Source organism: Symsagittifera roscoffensis, chromosome 10 (assembly GCF_963678635.1).
Source record: "Symsagittifera roscoffensis chromosome 10, txSymRosc1.1, whole genome shotgun sequence".
NCBI classification, from domain to species: domain Eukaryota; kingdom Metazoa; phylum Xenacoelomorpha; order Acoela; family Convolutidae; genus Symsagittifera; species Symsagittifera roscoffensis.
In genome coordinates this window covers 28,671,470-28,692,085 of record NC_087071.1, presented here as the reverse complement: position 1 = coordinate 28,692,085, position 20,616 = coordinate 28,671,470, and the positions used below count along the sequence as shown (strand labels likewise).

Sequence of the window (20,616 nt, the reverse complement as noted above, 5' to 3'; positions counted from 1 at the left end):
GGAATGGGGTTGAAGTAATTTTTTAAAAAAATGGGACGTCCAAAAAGAATTGATTTCTTTTTTCAATTTGTACCAGTAGATTGGTAGATAGATTGCTTCATGTGCATCACTTTTCAAAAAAAGTTGTTTCATTCTAAAGTTTACCATCATTATGACCAAGCCCAATTTTAAAAAGCATTCGCCCTTAAACTTGATTTAACAAGGAGTCGCTTCACGATTTGTCTCTCGTTTTTCCTTGTTATTTTTTGATATGGAGTTATACAATTTTTCATCAAAAGTTTTTTGACAATAATTTACCTGGCTATCACAGAAAGTAATTTTTTAATAAATTGAGACATCCAAATAGAACTAATTTTTTAAAAATTTGTACCAGTAGATTGCTTCATGTGAATCGCTTTTCAAAAAAAGTTATTTCATTCTAAAGTTTTCCATCATTATGACCAAGCCCAAACTAAAAAAATCATTTGCCCTCGAAGTTTGTTTAACGTGGAGTCACCTCTCGAATTATCTTTCGGTTTTCCTTATTTTTTGATACGAAGTTTCATCAGCAAGTTCGAAGACAAAATGGGCAATCAAAAGTGATTATAATCAATTAGATTTGATTATAACCGATTTTTCTGCCAATCAAATGAATTAGAATATCGGGTAAAAATAATAGATTATAATTGATTACAATGTATTATAATGATTATATTTGATTTAAAAAAGAGAGATTAAAATCGATTAGTAATTGATTAAAATCAATTTTTTTTTCATTTTTTGTAAAACTAGTGCTGCTTCTTTAACTTGCTCAGAAGTTCCATCAATTACAGAAAACTTAGAACTTAAATTAATTTGGAAAAATAGTGCTAAGAAAAGAACAACTGAATCAAACTAAAAGCCGATTCCTCAGAAGTTACAAAAACCCACTTCGTCCCCTCTTGATTCATGTAATCTTGAACGAGGGTGACTTAAAAGTCGACGGTGGGGGGGTACCTGAACGTGGGGAGGGGGAAAGGGTGTTGGGCGAATGGTGATTGTGGTTTAAAAAAAAAGAAATAAAGTTTTCAACTGCCATGATCGAAAAAGTCAAGAAAACATTTAAAAAATCGAACTCAAGGTGGATTGCAGAAAATTGCGAAAAAGTAAAATTAGGTAGCAACGGAACTGAACATTCAACGAGATAACTTTAAAACAGAGTTTATCGAAAAAATCTCAAAAAAAATTCCAGTTTAATAGAACTTAATGAGTAATAGTTTATTTTAATTTGATTATAATCGATGGTTTAGAAAGGAAAAAATCCAATATTATCTACTATAATGAATTCTAATCCAAGATTTTTGGCAGGACTAAAATCTATTTTTATTTGATTGTTTTGGAATTTTGTAGATATTGACTATGACATGTCAATATAAACTAGCGCGTCAATCGCACCTCCGGTGCTACAAAACCAATTCTTCAGAAAACTGACAAACCAAATTTCTCGCAAACTAAAAGGATTGAGCAATTATAATTGGACGCCAGATTTGCAAACCCTGAATGTACCCTGGCAGGAACCCACTATAAGGTTGAGAAATTCAAGCTCGATTAGTTTCTTTATGTCAAAGTTTCTTTGAGAAAAAAAAAACGAAAAAAAAAAAATCATAAAAAAACGCCATATCTCGAAAATCAAAAGCAGTTGAGCAGTCACATTGGACGCCAGATTTGCAACACCTGAATGTACCTTGGCAGGAACCCACTATAAGGTTGAGAATTTCAAGCTCGATTTGTTTCTTTATGTCAAAGTTTTTTTGAAAAAAAAAACGAAAACAAAATCATAAAAAAACGCCATACCACGAAAGTCAAAAGAAGCTGAGCAGTCACATTGGACGCCAGATTTGCAACCCCTGAATGAACTCTAACAGCAAGCCACTCTATGTTTGAGAAATTCAAGTTCGGTTAATATCTTTATACCTAAGTTTTTTTGAGAAAAAGCGAGAAATCATAGAAAACGCTGTCTCGGAAAACATAATTATTTGAACAGTCATCCTTCGACGCTAGATTTGCAGCCTTTGAGTGTACCCTGATAGCACCCCACTATCGGGTTCAGAATTTCAAGTTCGGTTAGTTTTTTTGAATCTGTTTTTTGGAATAAAAAGTTTTAAAAAAGTCATAGAAAACCCCATATCTCGGGAACCATAATTATTTGAACAGGCATCCTTCGACGCTAGACTTGCAGCCCTTGAGTATACCCCGATAGCACCCCACTATCTGGTTGAGAATTTCAAAATAGAAAATAAAAAAAGTAACCAAACTTGAATTTTTATATCTAAGTTTTTTGAGAAAAAAATTAAAAATCATAAAAATCACCATATCTCAGAAACCATAAGGATTTGAGCAGTCAAACTTGGACGCTAGATTTGTAACCCTCGAGAGTACACTGATAGAAAACCCACTATAGGGTTGAGAAATTCAAGTTCGGTTATTTATTTTTATATTTAATTTATTTTGAAAAAAAAGAAAAAATCATAAAAAACGCCATATCTCAAAAACCCTAATTATTTGAGCAGTCCTACTTGGACGCTAGATTTGAAGCTCTTGATTATACCCCGATAGCACCCCACTATCGGGTTGAGAATTTCAAGTTCGGTTAGTTTTTTATATCTGTTTTTTTTTGGAATTTTTTTTTTAAATCATAGAAAACCCCATATCTCGAATACCATGAGGGTTTGAACAGTCATACTTTGACGCTAGACTTGCAGCTCTTGAGTGTACCCCGATAGAACCCCACAATAGAGTTGAGAAAATCAAGTTAAGTTCGGTTAAATTTTTTATATCTAAGTTTTTTGCGAAACAAATGAAAAATCATAAAAACCACCAAATCTCAAAAACCATAAAGATTTGAGCAGTAAAATTTGGACGCTAGATTGGTAATCCTTGAAAATACACTGATAGAAACTCCACTATACTGTTGCGAAATTCAAGTTTGGTTAGTTTCGTTTTATATCTAAGTTAATTTAAAAAAATTATAAAAAACGCTATATCTCGAAAACCATAATTATTTGAGCAGTCATACTTGGACGCTAGGTTTGCAGCTCTTGAGTGTATCCCGATAGGACTTCAATAAATAGTTGAGAAAATCAAGTTGAGTTTGGTCAGTTTTTTTTATATCTAAGTTTTTTTTAGAAAAAAAAGAAAATTCATAAAAACCACAATATCTCAAAAACCATAAGTATTTGAGCAGTCAAAATTAGACGCTAGATTTGTAATCCTCGAAGATACACTGATAGAAACCCCGCTACACTGTTGAGAAATTCAAGTTTGGTTAGTTTCGTTTTATATCTAAGTTAATTTAAAAAATTTTTTAAAAAAATCATGAAAAACGCCATATCTCGAAAACCATAAGTATTTGAGCAGTCATACTTGGACGCTAGGTTTGCAGCTCTTGAGAGTACACTGATAGAAAACCCACTATAGGGTTGAGAAATTCAAGTTCGGTTATTTGTTTTTATATCTAATTTATTTTAAAAAAACGAAAAAAATCATAAAAAACGCCATATCTCGAAAAGCATAATTATTTGGGCAGTTCTACTTGGACGCTAGATTTGCAGCCCTTGAGTATACCCCGATAGCACCCCACTATCGGGTTGAAAATTTCAAGTTCGGTTAGTTTTTTATATCTGTTTTTTTTGGAATTTTTTTTTAATCATAGAAAACCCCATATCTCGAATACCATGAAGATTTGACGCTAGACTTGCAGCTCTTGAGTGTATCCCGATAGGATTTCAATATAGAGTTGAGAAAATCAAGTTGAGTTCGGTCAGTTTTTTTTATATCTAAGTTTTTTTTAGAAAAAAAAAATCATAAAAACCCCCATATCTCAAAAACCATAAGGATTTGAGCAGTCAAACTTAGACGCTAGATTTGTAACCCTCGAGAGTACACTGATAGAAAACCCACTATAGGGTTGAGAATTTCAAGTTTGGTTAGTTTCGTTTTATATCTAAGTTAATTTTAAAAAATGAAAAAAAATCATGAAAAACGCCATATCTCGAAAACCATAAGTATTTGAGCAGTCATACTTGGACGCTAGGTTTGCAGCTCTTGAGTGTACCCCAATAGGACTCCTATAGAGTTGAGAAAGTCGAGTTCGGTCAGTTTTTCTATATCTAAGTTTTTTTTAGAAAAAAAAAATCATAAAAACCCCCATATCTCAAAAACCATAAGGATTTGAGCAGTCAAACTTAGACGCTAGATTCGTAATCCTTGAAGATACACTGATAGAAACCCCGCTATACTGTTGCGAAGTTCAAGTTTGGTTAGTTTCGTTTTATATCTAAGTTAATTTTAAAAAATGAAAAAAAATCATGAAAAACGCCATATCTCGAAAACCATAAGTATTTGAGCAGTCATACTTGGACGCTAGGTTTGCAGCTCTTGAGTGTACCCCAATAGGACTCCTATAGAGTTGAGAAAGTTGAGTTCGGTCAGTTTTTTTATATCTAAATTTTTTGAGAAAAAAAATGAAATATCATAAAAACCACCATATCTCAAAAACCATAAGGATTTGAGCAGTCAAACTTGGACGCTAGATTTGTAACCCACGAGGGTAGACTGATAGAAAACCCACTATAGGGTTGAGAATTTCAAGTTCGGTTAATTTTTTTATATCTATCTTATTTTAAAAAAATGAAAAAATCATAAAAAATGCCACTTCTCGAAAAGCATAATTATTTGGGCAGTTCTACTTGGACGCTAGATTTTCATCCCTCAAGTGTACCCCGATAGCACCCCACTATAGGGTTGAGAAATTCAAGTTCGGTTAATTTTTCATTGCTAAGTTTTTTGAGAAAAAAATGAAAAATCATAAAAAACGCCATATCTCGAAAACCATTAGGATTTGAGCAGTCATACTTGGACGCTAGATTTGTAGCCCTCGAATGTACACTCTTAGCCGCCCACTATAGGTTTAAAAAAATTCAAGTTTTGTTAGTTTCTTTTTTAGCTCCAAATTTTCGGATCAAAAAATAAAAAAAAAATCGTAAAAAACGCCCTATCACGAAAACCATATGGATTTGAGCAGTCATACTTCGACGCTAGATTTGCAGTATTTGAGTGTACCCTGATAGCACCCCACACGAAATTCAAAATTATATGAAAACTGTGAAACAAAATCTGTGATAGTTTTACGTTGCGAATAAAGGAAAAAATGTAAAGCATTCGAGCTCCATCAGATTTTGAAGCGCTGACTTCGGAGAAGTTTTCAACCCTTGCATAATTAGGCTTTTCAGCAGACCAGCATAAGGACTTTCTAAACCTGTGCTAAAAGAAATTTCTTCGGCGTTTTAATATACGATATAGCTTAAACGTGCAAAAATACTTTGGTGAAACATGCAAAAAATAATACGTTGAAAAGTTTAATCATGCAAAGATAGAGTTCTCTTAAACATGTCAACATAGGGACTTCTTAAACATGTGTAACATGAAAAGCCAATTAAATAATAGATAGACAGATAGATAGTTGATTATGATTCATTTTAAACTTAAAAATCATTTGCCCTCGGAGTTTGTTTAACGAGGAGTCACCTTTCGAATTATCTTTCGGTTTTCCTTATATTTTGATATGAAGTCATACAAAGTTTCATCAAATTTTTTGACACAAATTTTACCTGGTTATCACAAAAAAATTGTTATACAACTTAACAAAACATTCAAACTAATTATCAAACTAATTAAGGCTTACCATCCTCGGTGCAATTCGTTTTTTAATCAAAAGTTGAAGAAAGCAATATAATCACATTAAATATTCTAAAACAATTCGAAACCAAAGTTTTTTATCAGAGTATGTTTTTTTCAGAAACACTGCCTTAAAATCATTAGTCCTAAACAACTTTTTGTACAAAACACATTTTTTTGTTCCGTCTTTTGTGACGAAAGTAATGAAATTTTTGTGCTCGGGGTGGTTTTTGTCTCCAGACAATCATCGACTTTTTAAATAGCCATTTTGACAAAATTTTTCTATATAAATCAAAAAATATTGTTGTCTTGAGCTAAATTTCACCTGCGATCGTTTTCTGTGACGTTGTGGGACTTAAAGATTGCCGTTTTGGCCAATTTGGGACAATTAACGCACGATATATTTCGCACTATTAACGTTCGCGGAGATCTGATTCGTCTTAGAAATCTTTCCAAACTGGTTAAAGGAAGCTTATTGTTCCGACTTTGGCAAGGAAAGTATTGTTCCGATTTTCGTACAGAAAGTAACGGAATATTTGTGCTCGGGGTGGGTTTTTTTTTCTTCAGACAAATTTCGACTTTTTAACTAGCCATTTTTTACGGAACTTTTTATGTCTTTCGAAAACTATTGTTGTTCTGAGGTTAAATTTGAAAAGATAATTCACCTGTGTATGTTTTTCCTGAAGTAATTGGTGTTTAAAAATTGCCATTTTAGCCAATTTGGGACAATTAAGCGCGATATATTTCGCGCTATTAACGCGTAAGCGGAGATTTAATCCGTCTTAGAAACCGTTCCAATTTGGTTGAAAGAAGCCTATATGCCATAATTGATTTGTTACAAGGAGCAAAATCTATGCTTTTGTACTTTCTATAGCGTGTGGGGGATTATTTTCAAAAAAAAATTAAATTTTAGAGAAAAAAATTTCATTTTATTTCATTACTTTTAATTTTTTTTTATGTTATAACTGCTCCATAAACCTTAAAAGACAGTCGAAATATTCAGGGTTTCGCCCTGATACGGGCAGTTTTGTTTGATTCTATACTAGGAGCAAAATCTATCACTTTGTAATTTAAACAGCGATTGGGGGGATGGTTTTCAAAAAATCTCAAATTTAAAAAAATTTAACCTTTTCATGTTAATTGTGATCCATAGATATGAAAAGGCAGTCGGAACATTCAGGGCTCTGCGCTGATTCGAGTTGTCTTGTTTTCTCAAAATTAAACGGCGATAACTATAACAACGAAGTGAAGCATTAACATGCTCTTTTCTGTTATACCTCCTTGAATGTTTACTTTTAGCGGCTCAAATTTTGAAAGCGTGGAAGAAAAATGATCACAACTTTTTGTTGAGTCAGTTGTAGGGGCTAATACGCTGCGCATTTTAAAAATTTCGAAGCTAGAAAAATGTTAAAAAAAGGGGGTACGATGCTTTTTAGGTGATAGTGTTTTTTCAGTGGAAAAAATGTTCGAAAATTAAAAAAAAACTGTTTGAAGCTTAGGTTTTGCCTGCGCAATAGAATTTCATATTCTCTTCGGTTTTATCATGGGACGAGGGGGGCGGTTACAGTCGAAAAAAAACTATTTACAATGTCAACTCTTACATATATTTAATCTAAAATCACTCATTAACTTTACGTTTCAATTGGCATATGGTTATATATTGTTACTTCTAAAAGTCCAGCAGCATATAAAAGTTTGGTGATTCGGTCTCAAAGAAATTGGCTGTTTAGAACGAATAAACGTCGACAAAGAAAACTACGAAATGACGCATGAGTTAAAACTGTCTGAAAATAGCGAGAGAGAATCCGAAACATTTTCCTTTAGAACGTTTGCAACAGAATTCTCCTCTTCTTCCGCTTCCTCTGGCGCATATACATGCTGTATTTTCATACCTTTGAAGATGTCCAAAAACTCATCAAGTTCATGTTCATCATCATTTTCATCTACGCATAAGAAGATTTCACAGTAAGCTCTTGCTCTCGACATTGCATTGAATAGCAGCCTAAGATTGCGTGTGTCAAGGCTGCAGCCCAATAAAATAATAAAGCATGCAGTGAATTCCGTGGAAAAAATGTCATGAGAGATCGACTTGACAAAGCTTAGACCAAAAATTTCGGCCAAAATTGAAAAATAGTCAAAAAGTTTTTGGAGCTCTGAATTGTTGGTTTGATCAATTAAAAATGATCTACCAGTAAAGGAGTTTTCGTCCAACAAAGGCAACAATTGAAAAACTTTTTGGCGATATAAAGTGAGAAGTCGAGTAAAAATCGACTCGCTTAAAAATAAGCTATCCCAATGCAAGACATTGATAACGTTTTGTGGGCCATGAATCAGATGACCATGGCTAGGATGGTGGGACAACACGATATTGGATATTATGGGTGGAAATTGAATAAAATTACGCTGAGTTTCTTCTTTGGCTTCAATTACTTCTGACAATCTCGTCAAGTTTGATACCAAGTTCCATGTGCTGCGATAGTTGTGGGTCAAACAAATTATTTCATAGCCGAATAAAGGACCACAATTGGCACTTTGATCTCTTGAGAGAAGAGATTGATTGAAATCAAGAGTTATGCAGACATGTCTGAACAGAGAAAAGTCTACGTTTGAGGCATGGGCATCATCGACATAAAGATGCACTTTCCTATCTAAGTTTTGAAGGAGTTGAAGTTTTGCATCATCAGGGTTGGTGCTGCAGTGAATAACCCCGACTGTGTTCCGCCACAAGTTCTGATTGAATTCAGTATCCGTCACATCCGTGCAATCGATTTCAGCTTGTTTGAATAGATTTTGATACTCGTACAATTTAATTTGGTTAAATACAAGAAGGATCATCGGTAGCTCAGGGTTTGTAAGCTTTTTATGTATCATTCGAGCAAGCAACATCAAACTTTTTCCAGAACCAATGCAGCCTGTGATGATCAGTTTTTGAGATTGTTTCAAAAAAACTTTATTTTGTTCCTCAGTGATAAAATTTATCTTGAGAATATCACTAAAAATATTTGTGGCCTTCACTTTTGCCCAGTCAATACTAGTAGCTGGTATAATATCAGGGTTGTTAAGGCTTTTCTTCTTCCGAATGAATGTGATATCACTTTCTCGAAGTTTTTTATCGGTTGCGATTATTGTTTTTGCGAATCCAAGTTCCGATGCGTCAAGAATTTGATCATTTGATGCCCATAGAGCCAGCAAGACGTGTTTTACTACTTCAAGCTTCCCGTGGCATTCAAAATATGTTCCATTTCTCAGATGAGTTATATTGTCGTCCCACCAACTCGAAAAACAATCCAGATCACAAGCATTTATAATGTTTGCTTCGTTTTCAATAAAACTCAAATCTGTGGAATGACTTTCAATTCTGGGAAATGCTACGCACCGCACAATCTTGAAAGTTTTTACCTCTGAAAGGACTGTTTCCACATTGTCTTGATTTCCAACAGCGATTTGGCATGCCGCTAATTTTTTATCAACTTCTCCCGATTTATTAGGTTTATGATGAAATGTATCAAACGAACTTATCTGAGATCTTTCAAGATTGTTTACGGACGAAGTTTTTAAACAAGCTTCAGTTCTGTTAACGCATTCCCTCGTATCTGTATTTGGCTCACACATTGTCACCAAGGAAATGTTTTCAACAATTTCAGTCAACGCGTTTTCTTGGGTTTTTTCAGATGATTGAATTGTTTTATAATCGTTGCCATCAAATGACGCTTTTCCAACAAGTAACGGGTCCTCGGTTATAGCTGTTTGTTTTTCAATGATTGAATTTTGGTTTTTTGATGACGATGCAGAACAAACATTTCGTTCAGGCTTTGAAGCAGCAGCTTCTTTTGTCAACCAACTGTTTGAACGCAGCGATTGTTTGAGTTTCTTGGAAGCTCCATCAATGTGTCTGATTAATTTCCTTAACGGTTTTTTTGCCGATGATAAACTGCCTGAAGTTGCTTTCGCTTCATTTCCATTAGCGATGTTACAAGTCGCTATTTTATCATCAATTTCTTCCAATTTAATCTTTTCTTGATGAAACGTATACGACGTACTTACTTGAGAGCTTTCGAGTCTATTCATGCGCCAATTTTTTGAACAAGGCTCACTTCTGCTGAAAATCTGCCTTACGTCTGCATTTGGCACACTCACAGCCGCCAAGGTAATTTTTCCAGAATTTTCAGTCAACTTGTTTTCTTGCGTTTTTTCAGATGATTTAATTGTTTGATAATCGTTATCATGAAATGAATTTTTTCCAACAAGTAACGGGTGCTCACTTATAGCTATCTGTTTTTCATTGATTGGCTCTCGTTTACTTAACGACGCAGAATTAATATTTCGCTCAGGTTTCGAAGCAGCATCTTCATCTGAATGAAGCAATTGAATGGATTTCCTGGAAATTCCTTCGATGAGTTTAGTCAATTTCCCAAGCTGGTCTTTTGCCGATGATAAACTGTCAGAAGCGTTTTTTTCCGAGTTTTTCACCTCAATTATGGCAATATAGTCTGCTCCAAGAACTACAAAATCATGTTCGCCTTCATCTGAATGTATGAGTTTTTTTGACCTACAACTAGCACATTCTTTGAAATTGTGATCAGACATCCACATTCTGTATTGATGATGCGAGTATCGAAGACCGTGCAAAACGGCAATTTGTTCTTTATTTATTTGCTCAAGGGCGCGAAAAACTCGAAGCTCAGCGTCGTAGTCTTGTTGTTTTTTCGAGTCAATTTTTGCATTCTGAGTTGAAAGGGGTTCTTGATCAGTTTTTTTGGGAAGATCAATGTAAACATGATTAGGGCACGCTGGAAACATTTGGGCAAAATTTTCATCATTCGAAACAAACGATCTGAAGAGATAACCGCCTTGTTCGAAGTAATCTTTGCTGTTCTCTAACACTTTTTTTGATTTGAAAACATCAATGTCTGAAAAAGAAGCTAGAATCGGCAAAAGGATAGATCTGAGTGCGTGTTCGCCGTAAATGTCAACAGCTTTCAACAAAATATCAAGCGCAAGAGAATCAATCATCATAACATCCTTTGAGAAGAGGTCTTCCAACAAAAAAACCCAAACGTTTTTTAGATGACTAATCATCATATCAACGTCTAAATTGAGCATCTTGAACTCTTCATATAAGATTTTTAAGGCTTTCAGCTGAAATTTTTCATCTAGAAACCAAACCAATTGGGAAGACGTTACATGTTTTTCAGCATGCCAAAGTGCGAAAAGAGTTTCCTGAACTAAATTAAAGTCACCCAGGAATGATTCAGCTAAGCACGCTACAGGATTGTGGATGGTTACATCAAAGTATATCTTGAAATCACTTAAATCGTCTATTGTTAAACTACCAATATTTTCGCTGTTTTGTAATTGGCTGAGTTTCCAAGTCCCCATAACTGTTTTGGGAAAAGCAATAAACTTAAAAACATTGAAGCGCGTTTTTGTTGAGCTGGCTCGCGAAACATTTACAATCAGTTCTTGCATTTTTCGTAGATTTGAGACTCTGTGTTTCATGTCGTCTGGTTCAATGATTTCATCGTCGTCAAAGCTCCACGGACAAACATTTATCAAAACAACATAATCAGATCCAAATATAACGAAATCAGTTCGGTTTATTTTTGTATATCGATGATCGATAGAACAGTTTGGGATTTCATCTGATTTAGCGCAGACTTCTGCATTGTAGTTTTCATCCCATATATGGAACTGGTTATGATTAAAAGTGACACAATGCAAAACTAGTTCTGGATCCGTCATAGTTTTTAAAGAACGGTACACATCCCAGTTAGCTTCATTTTCAATTAGTTCGTAGCTATTCAAACCCGGAGTAACTTGTAAACCTTCGTGAAAATCTGGGAAAAACTGAGTTCCTTCGCTGTCGACACAGCGTTTTTTGTACAAACTTCTCGCGTATTCTTTAAACTCTTCTTTGGTTTCGAAAATCATCTCTCTACTTCTTACAGCCATAGCATCCACAACAATTCTATTTTTGAAATAATTGTATCATATTTGACTTCAGGACGAAACAAGTTTTTATTTGATATAAAATTTATGAAAACTGGTTTATTTAACATTTTCAAGACTTAATGCCTACAAAATGTAAGTTGAACTTATGTTCATGGGTTTCGGTCAGACTTTCAAAGAGACTGAAAATTAAGTAAATCGTATTTTGTATAATAGTTTTTACAGTTGGATAAAAATCTTGAAGCGTTAGCAACTGCCAATGAATCTTTGGACTCGTTTTTAAATAAAATAAGAAACATATATATTTGTCACAACGAACATTTTCTGAGTATGTTATGGTAACACCAAAACAAAGATTCTTTTCTTTTAGTTTTTTTGTGATGTTTGGAGAATTTTTGCGGTTCATTTGTCTATATGATCTTAGTTTGAAAAAGTAGACGAATAGATTTTGGTCATGGAAATTCCACCCGACACGCTGATGCCTTTTTGGTATTCTCCCAAGCCGAGCTTTTTTGTAAACGTACAATTTTATAGAATAAATGCTTATAAGATTTGGCTTCAAAAAGTGTTATACTTTTTCACTGAAAAAAACCTCAGAAACTGACTCGAAAACCAATGAGGTTTTTCTTCAGAAAAAAGTATACAAATATTTACATTCTTCACTCTCTTTGGAAATCTGACTAAAGTACCACTAACGCACAACAAATCAATTCTTCCATGTTCTCATGATTGTTTCGAGCTTTTTAGGTGGCACTTTTTTTCTTTTTCATTTGCACTGGTAAGCGTTACTTCGCCCTATGCGCAAATCAATAGAGGATCTAGAAAGTCTACGTTTCAGACTGACAACGGGCGACTTCAACTTCTTCGAAATAGAAAGAAATAAGAGAAAAATAGAAAGAAATAATTTAAGCTAAAAATTACAAATGAATTTTTGGTGTCGCAATTGAACTTAAGCTAAATTTGTTTCGATGTAGCAATTTTTCAAAAAATAACTCGTTGCGACAAAAAAAACATGCATTAAAAATCTAAAAATCAAAACAAAACTGTCTAACCTTGTAAAAGTTTTGTGTTTAAGTTTTTGCTTAGATCGGGTTTGATATGACATACAGCTTTTTTCGGAAAGAGACCTGATGTTCAGGTACTCCGAACTTTTAACAACTCAAAAAACCGCTTATATTGGAAAAAAATCTACAACCTTTGAGTGTACTCGGACAAAACCCAATTACAGGGTTCGTATTGTCAAGTTTGGTAAAAAAATTTTTTATACAAATTTTGAAGAACCATAAAAATTTGTGAAGTTTTTTAGAAAAACTTTGAAAAACATAAAGTCAACTAAAAAACATCACATCTGGGAAAAAAAGCAATTGGGCAGTCGCATTTGGACGCATGATTTGCAACTCCTGAGAGTACTCTTACAGCACCCAAGTACAACCTTAGGAAATTCAAACTTTGAGAAACTTCAACCTTAGTTTTCTAAATAAATTTTTTTTTTGAAAACCAGAAAAAATGTCACTCATCAAAAACTACTACGCTTTGAGCAGTCTTATTTGATGGCATTATTTGCAATCTTTGACAGTATTCTGACGGCAGACAACTACAGGATTGGGAATTTCACTTTGGTGAAATCATTTGTAATTTGAGTTTTCTGGAAATTTCCAAAAAAATCTCGAAAAATTTCTGCACCTCTTAAACTAAAAAAAATTGGTTATTCCTATTTGGAACCCGAAATTGCAACCACTGAGATTACTCTGAAAGCCCCCAACTAAATGTGTTTTCAATCTATGTGAAATCTTTTCTAAGTTCTCTGAAAAGTTTTGAGAAAAAACCTAAAAAATATTTTATCTTGAAAAATTAAACGTTTTGAGCAGCCATACTCAGAGGCAAGATTCGCCAACCTCTGAGAGTACCCTCATTGTTTCCAATAACAGTTTTAAAATCTTCAAAGTTTTGGAATGTTTCAACATCTACTGTTTCGAAATTGTCTGAAAAAATCAAAAAAACGTCATATCTCAAAAACTACAAGGATTTGAGCAGCCATGCTCACAGGCAAGATTCGCAAGCCCTGAGAGTACCCTCACACAGTATTTTTCAGCAACCGGATTGAGATCTTCCAAAGTTTTGGAATTTTTGAAATCAGCTTTTTTTTTGAAAAGATTTGAAAAAATCAAAAAACGCTATATCTCGAAAACTTCAAGGACTTGAGAAGCGAGATTGGAGGCAAGATTCGCAATCCCTGAGAATGCCCTGATAGCTCCCAACTACAGGGTGTCTTTCAAAGTTTGAGACATTTTTAAAACTCAATTTTCAGAAAAATTTCGAAAAACCTCGAAAATTGCTGTATCTCGTAAACTAAAACGATTTGTTTATTCATATATGGAGGCCAGAAGCCAGAATCACAAAACCTGGGAAAATTCTGACAGAACTCCGCAATTGGGTTGCTTATTTATATTTAGATGAAATAAACACTGAATTTAAACTCGGAATTTGAAAAAAAAATCTTAACCATTGCAATATACGATAAAGCTTAAACATGCAAAATAAGACATTCAAAAAACTTAAACATGGCGAAATAGTGACACCCGCATTTAAATAAACAATAAATTTTCATATTCAATTGCAATCGAATAAACCCGAAATGAAAGAACTCAGTATCAAAAAAATTTTTCATATTTGTTTCAAATTGATAAATTGATAGATGATTAGTTAGGGGATTTTCACGATTATGAATGCTATGTTCCAAAATTGTGTATATAATATTAAAAGTAGATTGAAATACTCGATAGGTCGTTTCTGAATCAATGATTGTCACCAAAATGCTGATAATATGAATCAACCAAGAAGCGGTACAAAATAACGTAGGTAGTTTGAGGGCGAAAAATAACCAGATGCTTGATTGCAATTTCAGCGATAGTAAAGGAAAGTTCAGAAATCTATAAATCACTATAAAAAGAACATTATCTGAACTTCGGAGGAAAGTTGATTCAAGTCTGCGCGCTGAAAGAGTCGGCAATGAGAAAGTAAGAAATTAACTGAGAAAGATGTTCTACTTGTGACTCTAATGTTAGAAAAAATGAAAACAAAAAACGTTTTTAACAAGTCACGTTATGTTTCTTTGTTTGTTATGCCAACAATTCAATTCAAAAACGACTGAGTTGCATGTTAAATCTATTTTTGTTTTTAGTTATAATATTCAACTTCTGCAAATTTTCATTCAAATTATGGTCAAAACGGTGCATGACTATAAACGTAAATTTAAATCCGTATTTTCGTTCACACTACACTTTTTGATGCAGTCTATATTCGTATCTTTGATAACGTTATAATTTTTCATGCAGTATACAAAAAAAACTAGCATAAAAACATGAACAATACACATCAGGAGGTTCAAAAGCTAAACTGATGCCCGGAAAAAAAGAGAATTTACCCAGTAGCGGATTAAGGGGGGGGGGGGGTTGCGGGGGGACGCCTTTTCTTTCAGGAATTGGACCCCCTGTCGACCCAAAGGGTCCCCCTTTGAACTATTTTGAGATATCTATTTTTGGCTGAATGACCTTAAAATTTTTCTAAAGGCGCCTCCGGCGCCAATCTATACTAATTTTGAGAGGGCACCGCGCGCCAAATAAACGCGATTTTTTGGTCGAATATTCCCAAAAAGTGAATAAAAACGCCTTTTTGGCCTTTTTTGTCAAAATTTGCCTGCGGCGCAGAAAATTTCGTCAATTTAGAGTCTTTATAGTGGTTTGGGTGAGCTCAGAAATCAATTTGGTCGACCTAAAAAAAATAAGGTTGACAAAATTTTCAAACAGTTTTTTGAAAATCCGCATCCCCCCTCGAGAAATTCCTAGATCCGCGCCTGATTTTACCAATGTCTAGCAGAGCAATTTTTCCTAATTTCATTACTTTGATATCAAAATTTAACATGGACCTCCAGTTTTATTGATTAAAATTTGTTTGCCTTAAAAACCTGATTTTTCTTGCAGTCTCTATACGTATCTTTGTTGACGTCACAATTTTTTGCAGTTTATGAAAAAGCATCTTAAAAACATAAACAAAACACACCGGGACGTTCAAACAATAAACTGATGCCCTGAAAGAACAAGGATTTTACAAAATTCCAGCAATGCATATATTTCAAATTTTTGTTTCTTTGATATCAAAATTTAAATATTGCCCTCCAGTTTTTTTGATAATAAAACTTGGGATCTTGTTAACTATTTCCTTCCTGTTTTGATTTTCAGAAATTCAACTTTGTTGGCCACATTTACAATTGCTTTAGACAATTTTCAGAAAAAATAAATTTTCAATTTTTTTACGTGGGTATTATATAATTGAGTATTGAGTACTGGTTATTGAGTAATACAAATACGAACGCGAAAATAAAAACCTACTTAATTGTTGACATTTTTGAAATGCATTTTTTATACAAATGGTTGTGAAAAATTATACATGCATGGGCGGGTAGTTAACAAGGTCCCAAAGGGGGGGATAACAAGATCTAAAATTTGATAATAAAAATTGTTTGACCTGAAAAACTTTGATGATCAAAATTTTTTTCATCTCTCATTCAAAAATTTCTACTTCGAAAAAAAACGGGATACGGCACGCGAAGATTTTTTTGAGCGAAGCACTATTTTTTTCATCTGATTGAAGTCAGGGCACGCGAAAAAATTTCGCAATTTATAAAATAACCACCAGCTTCAAACACTCAGATTAAATTCAATTTCAATTATTAAGACCATCCAGCGTTGACCAACCAAAAACTCAACGGTCCAGCGTTGAACAACAAAAAAAAATCAAAATTTACATAAACTGATAAAAAAATAAATCGTACATTTTCCGATGATTTTCATAAGATGAAAACAATGAGTGATAAATCTAACACTGAAATTGTTTGAAATAATGAATTTGTGTGAATTTTTTTTTCCATAAACCAATAAAGTTTCATACTTTTTTCTATCACTTTTCGGCTGCGTTCATAAGCATACACAAGTGAACAAGACTCGTAAGCAAACACAAATGCTCGCACATTGAAATCAGCAATTTGTTTTTATTGTACAAGCAGTACAGTGCTGATTTAAATTATCCGGACAAAACCCGTTAAACTTGAAGTTTAAAACGCGTTTTTCTCAAATTGGGTTGAGTTCAAGAGAAAACTTATGAAGCCAAAACTTGCTTAAAGTTTTAGCAGAATTAATATGGTGCAATTTGTTTTGCAAAATTCGGGCCCAAAATTTTACCACAAAATGGATCATTTTGGTTTTTCTTAGCTTTTTTGAAAAGCCTTGATTTTAAACAAGAAAATTAAAATTGAGATTTTAAACTTACCCGTAATCGCAGCTAAATCTTCCTCGTCCTTTGCATTCTTCAACAAATTTGTAGTCACCCCACCCGGCACCGAAGGCTTCAGGGGCTTCAACTCTTCGTCTTGTGTACCCGCAGCTCCAGATTTTGGGCACAAAACCACGTCTTTCTTCGGTTCAACTTTCTTTGTCGCCCCACCGCCATTCGGAACAATTTGCCTCCCGGTTGCACTAGCGGCAACCTGCGGATGAGCAGTATTTGTTTTCGTAACTGTTGTCGCCTTCGTAGAAATTGTCGTTGTAGTTTTCGGCGCTGCCGACGGTGTTGCGGGCATCCCGCTGTTCACTTTGGCAGCTGCTGGCCCAGATGAGAACTTCTTCTGTTGCATTAGGGGTGAATTGTTTGCTGATTTGTTGTCTTTGGATAGTTTCCAGCATGCCTGGCAGTAATACATGGCTTTCCCTTGATAAAAAAATAAATCGTACATTTTCCGATGATTTTCATAAGATGAAAACAATGAGTGATAAATCTAACACTGAAATTGTTTGAAATAATGAATTTGTGTGAATTTTTTTTTCCATAAACCAATAAAGTTTCATACTTTTTTCTATCACTTTTCGGCTGCGTTCATAAGCATACACAAGTGAACAAGACTCGTAAGCAAACACAAATGCTCGCACATTGAAATCAGCAATTTGTTTTTATTGTACAAGCAGTACAGTGCTGATTTAAATTATCCGGACAAAACCCGTTAAACTTGAAGTTTAAAACGCGTTTTTCTCAAATTGGGTTGAGTTCAAGAGAAAACTTATGAAGCCAAAACTTGCTTAAAGTTTTAGCAGAATTAATATGGTGCAATTTGTTTTGCAAAATTCGGGCCCAAAATTTTACCACAAAATGGATCATTTTGGTTTTTCTTAGTTAATTAAAAATTACGCCAAAAAAAACCCAGTCGATCTCAGACATAACTTTACCAAAGTGAGCCCCTTGCGTAGCCCAACAGACTTTAAAAGGGTATTTTCTCCAAAAAAATTGCAAATTGTTTAAAAATTGTTTTTAAATAAAAAGTTGCTGTTTTATATATTGTAAAAACGACCTTTTTTTGTCTATCAAACAAAAATGAATTAACTTATACAATGCTTTGGAGAACATAACCTTCTCAAACTTTGTTGGGCTACGTAAGGGGCTCATTTTGATCTATTTATGTCTGTGATCGAACGGGTGTTTTTGGCGTATTTCTTGATTAACTAAGAAAAGCCAAAATGACCCATTTTTGGGGTAAAATTTTGGGCCCCAATTTCGCAAAACAAATTGCACCATATTAATTCTGGTAAAAATTTAAGCAAATTTGTCTCCATAAGTTTTCACCTAAACTCAACCCAATTTGAAAAAAAAACGCGTTTTAAGTTTAGCTCGTTTTGTCCGGGTAATTTAAATCAGCCCTGTATTCTGAGATAACTAAGTTTTAATTTTTAGGCTGAGATAAAATTTTGTGTCACCTTAAAAAATGCTAGCCATACAGTTTTCATATATAAACATTAAATGATAAGTACATTTGGATTTTTTTTTTAATTAACAGCTTTTCTCAATAGTATTTTTAATCTATAGTGATCAACCAGTCCAACTTTGGGCCATTAGAAAGAAACGTAAAAAAGCTTCGTAAACGATTGAACAACAGAACTTCTCAAAGTGATTGATAAACCGCTGTGAGTACTTAAGGGTTCGTTTTTTTTAATTCCAGTTTTGATTTATGGCTACAAAACATAATAAAATTTAGGGTAGGGAGACTCGTTCGAAAGATTAAAAAAGGGGCAAACAAATATACAAAAGGGCTTTTTTGAAAAGCCTTGATTTTAAACAAGAAAATTAAAATTGAGATTTTAAACTTACCCGTAATCGCAGCTAAATCTTCCTCGTCCTTTGCATTCTTCAACAAATTTGTAGTCACCCCACCCGGCACCGAAGGCTTCAGGGGCTTCAACTCTTCGTCTTGTGTACCCGCAGCTCCAGATTTTGGGCACAAAACCACGTCTTTCTTCGGTTCAACTTTCTTTGTCGCCCCACCGCCATTCGGAACAATTTGCCTCCCGGTTGCACTAGCGGCAACCTGCGGATGAGCAGTATTTGTTTTCGTAACTGTTGTCGCCTTCGTAGAAATTGTCGTTGTAGTTTTCGGCGCTGCCGACGGTGTTGCGGGCATCCCGCTGTTCACTTTGGCAGCTGCTGGCCCAGATGAGAACTTCTTCTGTTGCATTAGGGGTGAATTGTTTGCTGATTTGTTGTCTTTGGATAGTTTCCAGCATGCCTGGCAGTAATACATGGCTTTCCCTTTCCGGATTGTCATCACTGGTCGGTCGCTTAAGCCCAGTTTTTCACTGCATTGAAGACACTCGTAAACTGAACAAACATCCATTTTAATGAAATAAGTTTTTGTATTCTTTTCAAGTTTTTTGTTTACTTGAATAAACTTGAATAAACTTTACTTGAATAAACTTTCAAGTTTCATTTTTAAAACCTTGTGGTGATGTTTCGATAAAAGTTTGTTCCTTTAGGTTTTACGCAAAATATTGATTTAAATATGAATAAAGCTTAAGGACGGTTTTCGATTAAAAAAAGACATCAAAACACTAGAAGAACATGAAAGTAACCAATCAAAATATTTAGTTGATAAATACAGAATGAAGTGTATGGAAATATGTTGACATTTTAATAACGTAGTCAGTTTCCTTTGTGCAATAAAAAAGCTAAGGAAAAATGAAGTGCGCTTAAAAGTTTTTATTGGTTATGATGGATATAACTATTCGTGCTGGTTAATTCCATAACATTATTTTTCAACAACTCTGCTTTTTCTCTTGTTTTTTTACTGTGTTTTTGTTTGTATTTTTATAGGTTTTTTATGCGTTCTTTTTTGGAATCTTGTATTTCAGATTATTGTTGAACTAAAAATTGAAAAGTAGTAATTGATACTTACTTTTTCCATCCATTTCTGTCAGAACTTTTATGAATGAGAAATTTTAATGAAGGTGATCAAAACTTAACTACCAAAATAAATTTGATGGAATCAATTTGCAAACAAAAGCAACCAATTATGTGAAGGAAACAAATCCAAATTAGTTATTTCATTTAGCTAAACATCGGTTATTGCATAAAAGTTATTGAGGGTATTATAACATCATTGTCATACAAAAAGGTCAAACACGTGAATGTTTTGCATGATAAAGAATAGGAATTGAATGTTATAGTAACTTGAACGTGAGAGAAATCGGTTTCTTAAAGATGCTTAACTCTCGCGCCAACTATTTGATCAATTTGCCCAATATTTGTCAAATACAAGATCAAATATCATACGTTAGACGCAACCTGCACAAGTTTGAGGTTCAATAATTTTGAAAACATGCTTTTTGAAATGTAATCGTGCCTATTTCAAGTTCAAAGTGTCACTTGATCCTTAATATTTTAAGAAATTTCTCGAACGTCTCAAATTTTTCAAAATAATTTTGACTTTCAATCTGAACCTCATTAGAAGCAGTTTATTGAAGTTTTGCGTTTGCCTTTTGCCGGCGCTTATGCGCTTTTTTTGAAAATATGCATGTCAAATATCGCTGCTGAAAGCAAAAATGCTTTGAAGCTGGGGCCTTGAAATTATTTTTAAAAAATGGCTCTGAAATAGTG

General features: G+C 33.9%; 2 protein-coding genes across 2 annotated transcripts in view; both read right to left on the bottom strand.

Moving 5' to 3' along the window:
- The window catches only part of LOC134855402 (PDZ and LIM domain protein 7-like), a 46,517-nt gene extending 29,116 nt beyond the window's left edge, over positions 1–17,401 (bottom strand). The window contains exon 1 of the mRNA XM_063871913.1: positions 16,969–17,401. Coding sequence (XP_063727983.1) covers positions 16,969–17,398 — 430 coding nt within the window. The 5' untranslated portion in view covers positions 17,399–17,401. The remainder of the gene's footprint in view (positions 1–16,968) is intronic.
- Positions 17,402–18,541: 1,140 nt separating this feature from the next.
- Positions 18,542–20,304, bottom strand: LOC134855025 (uncharacterized). Its single transcript, XM_063871405.1, has 3 exons — positions 19,916–20,304; positions 18,835–19,341; positions 18,542–18,546 (listed from the first exon to the last, which is right to left on the bottom strand). The coding sequence occupies exons 1-3, from the start codon at positions 19,926–19,928 to the stop codon at positions 18,542–18,544; spliced, it is 525 nt and encodes a 174-aa protein (XP_063727475.1). The 5' UTR covers positions 19,929–20,304.
- Between the last annotated feature and the right edge of the window lie 312 nt (positions 20,305–20,616).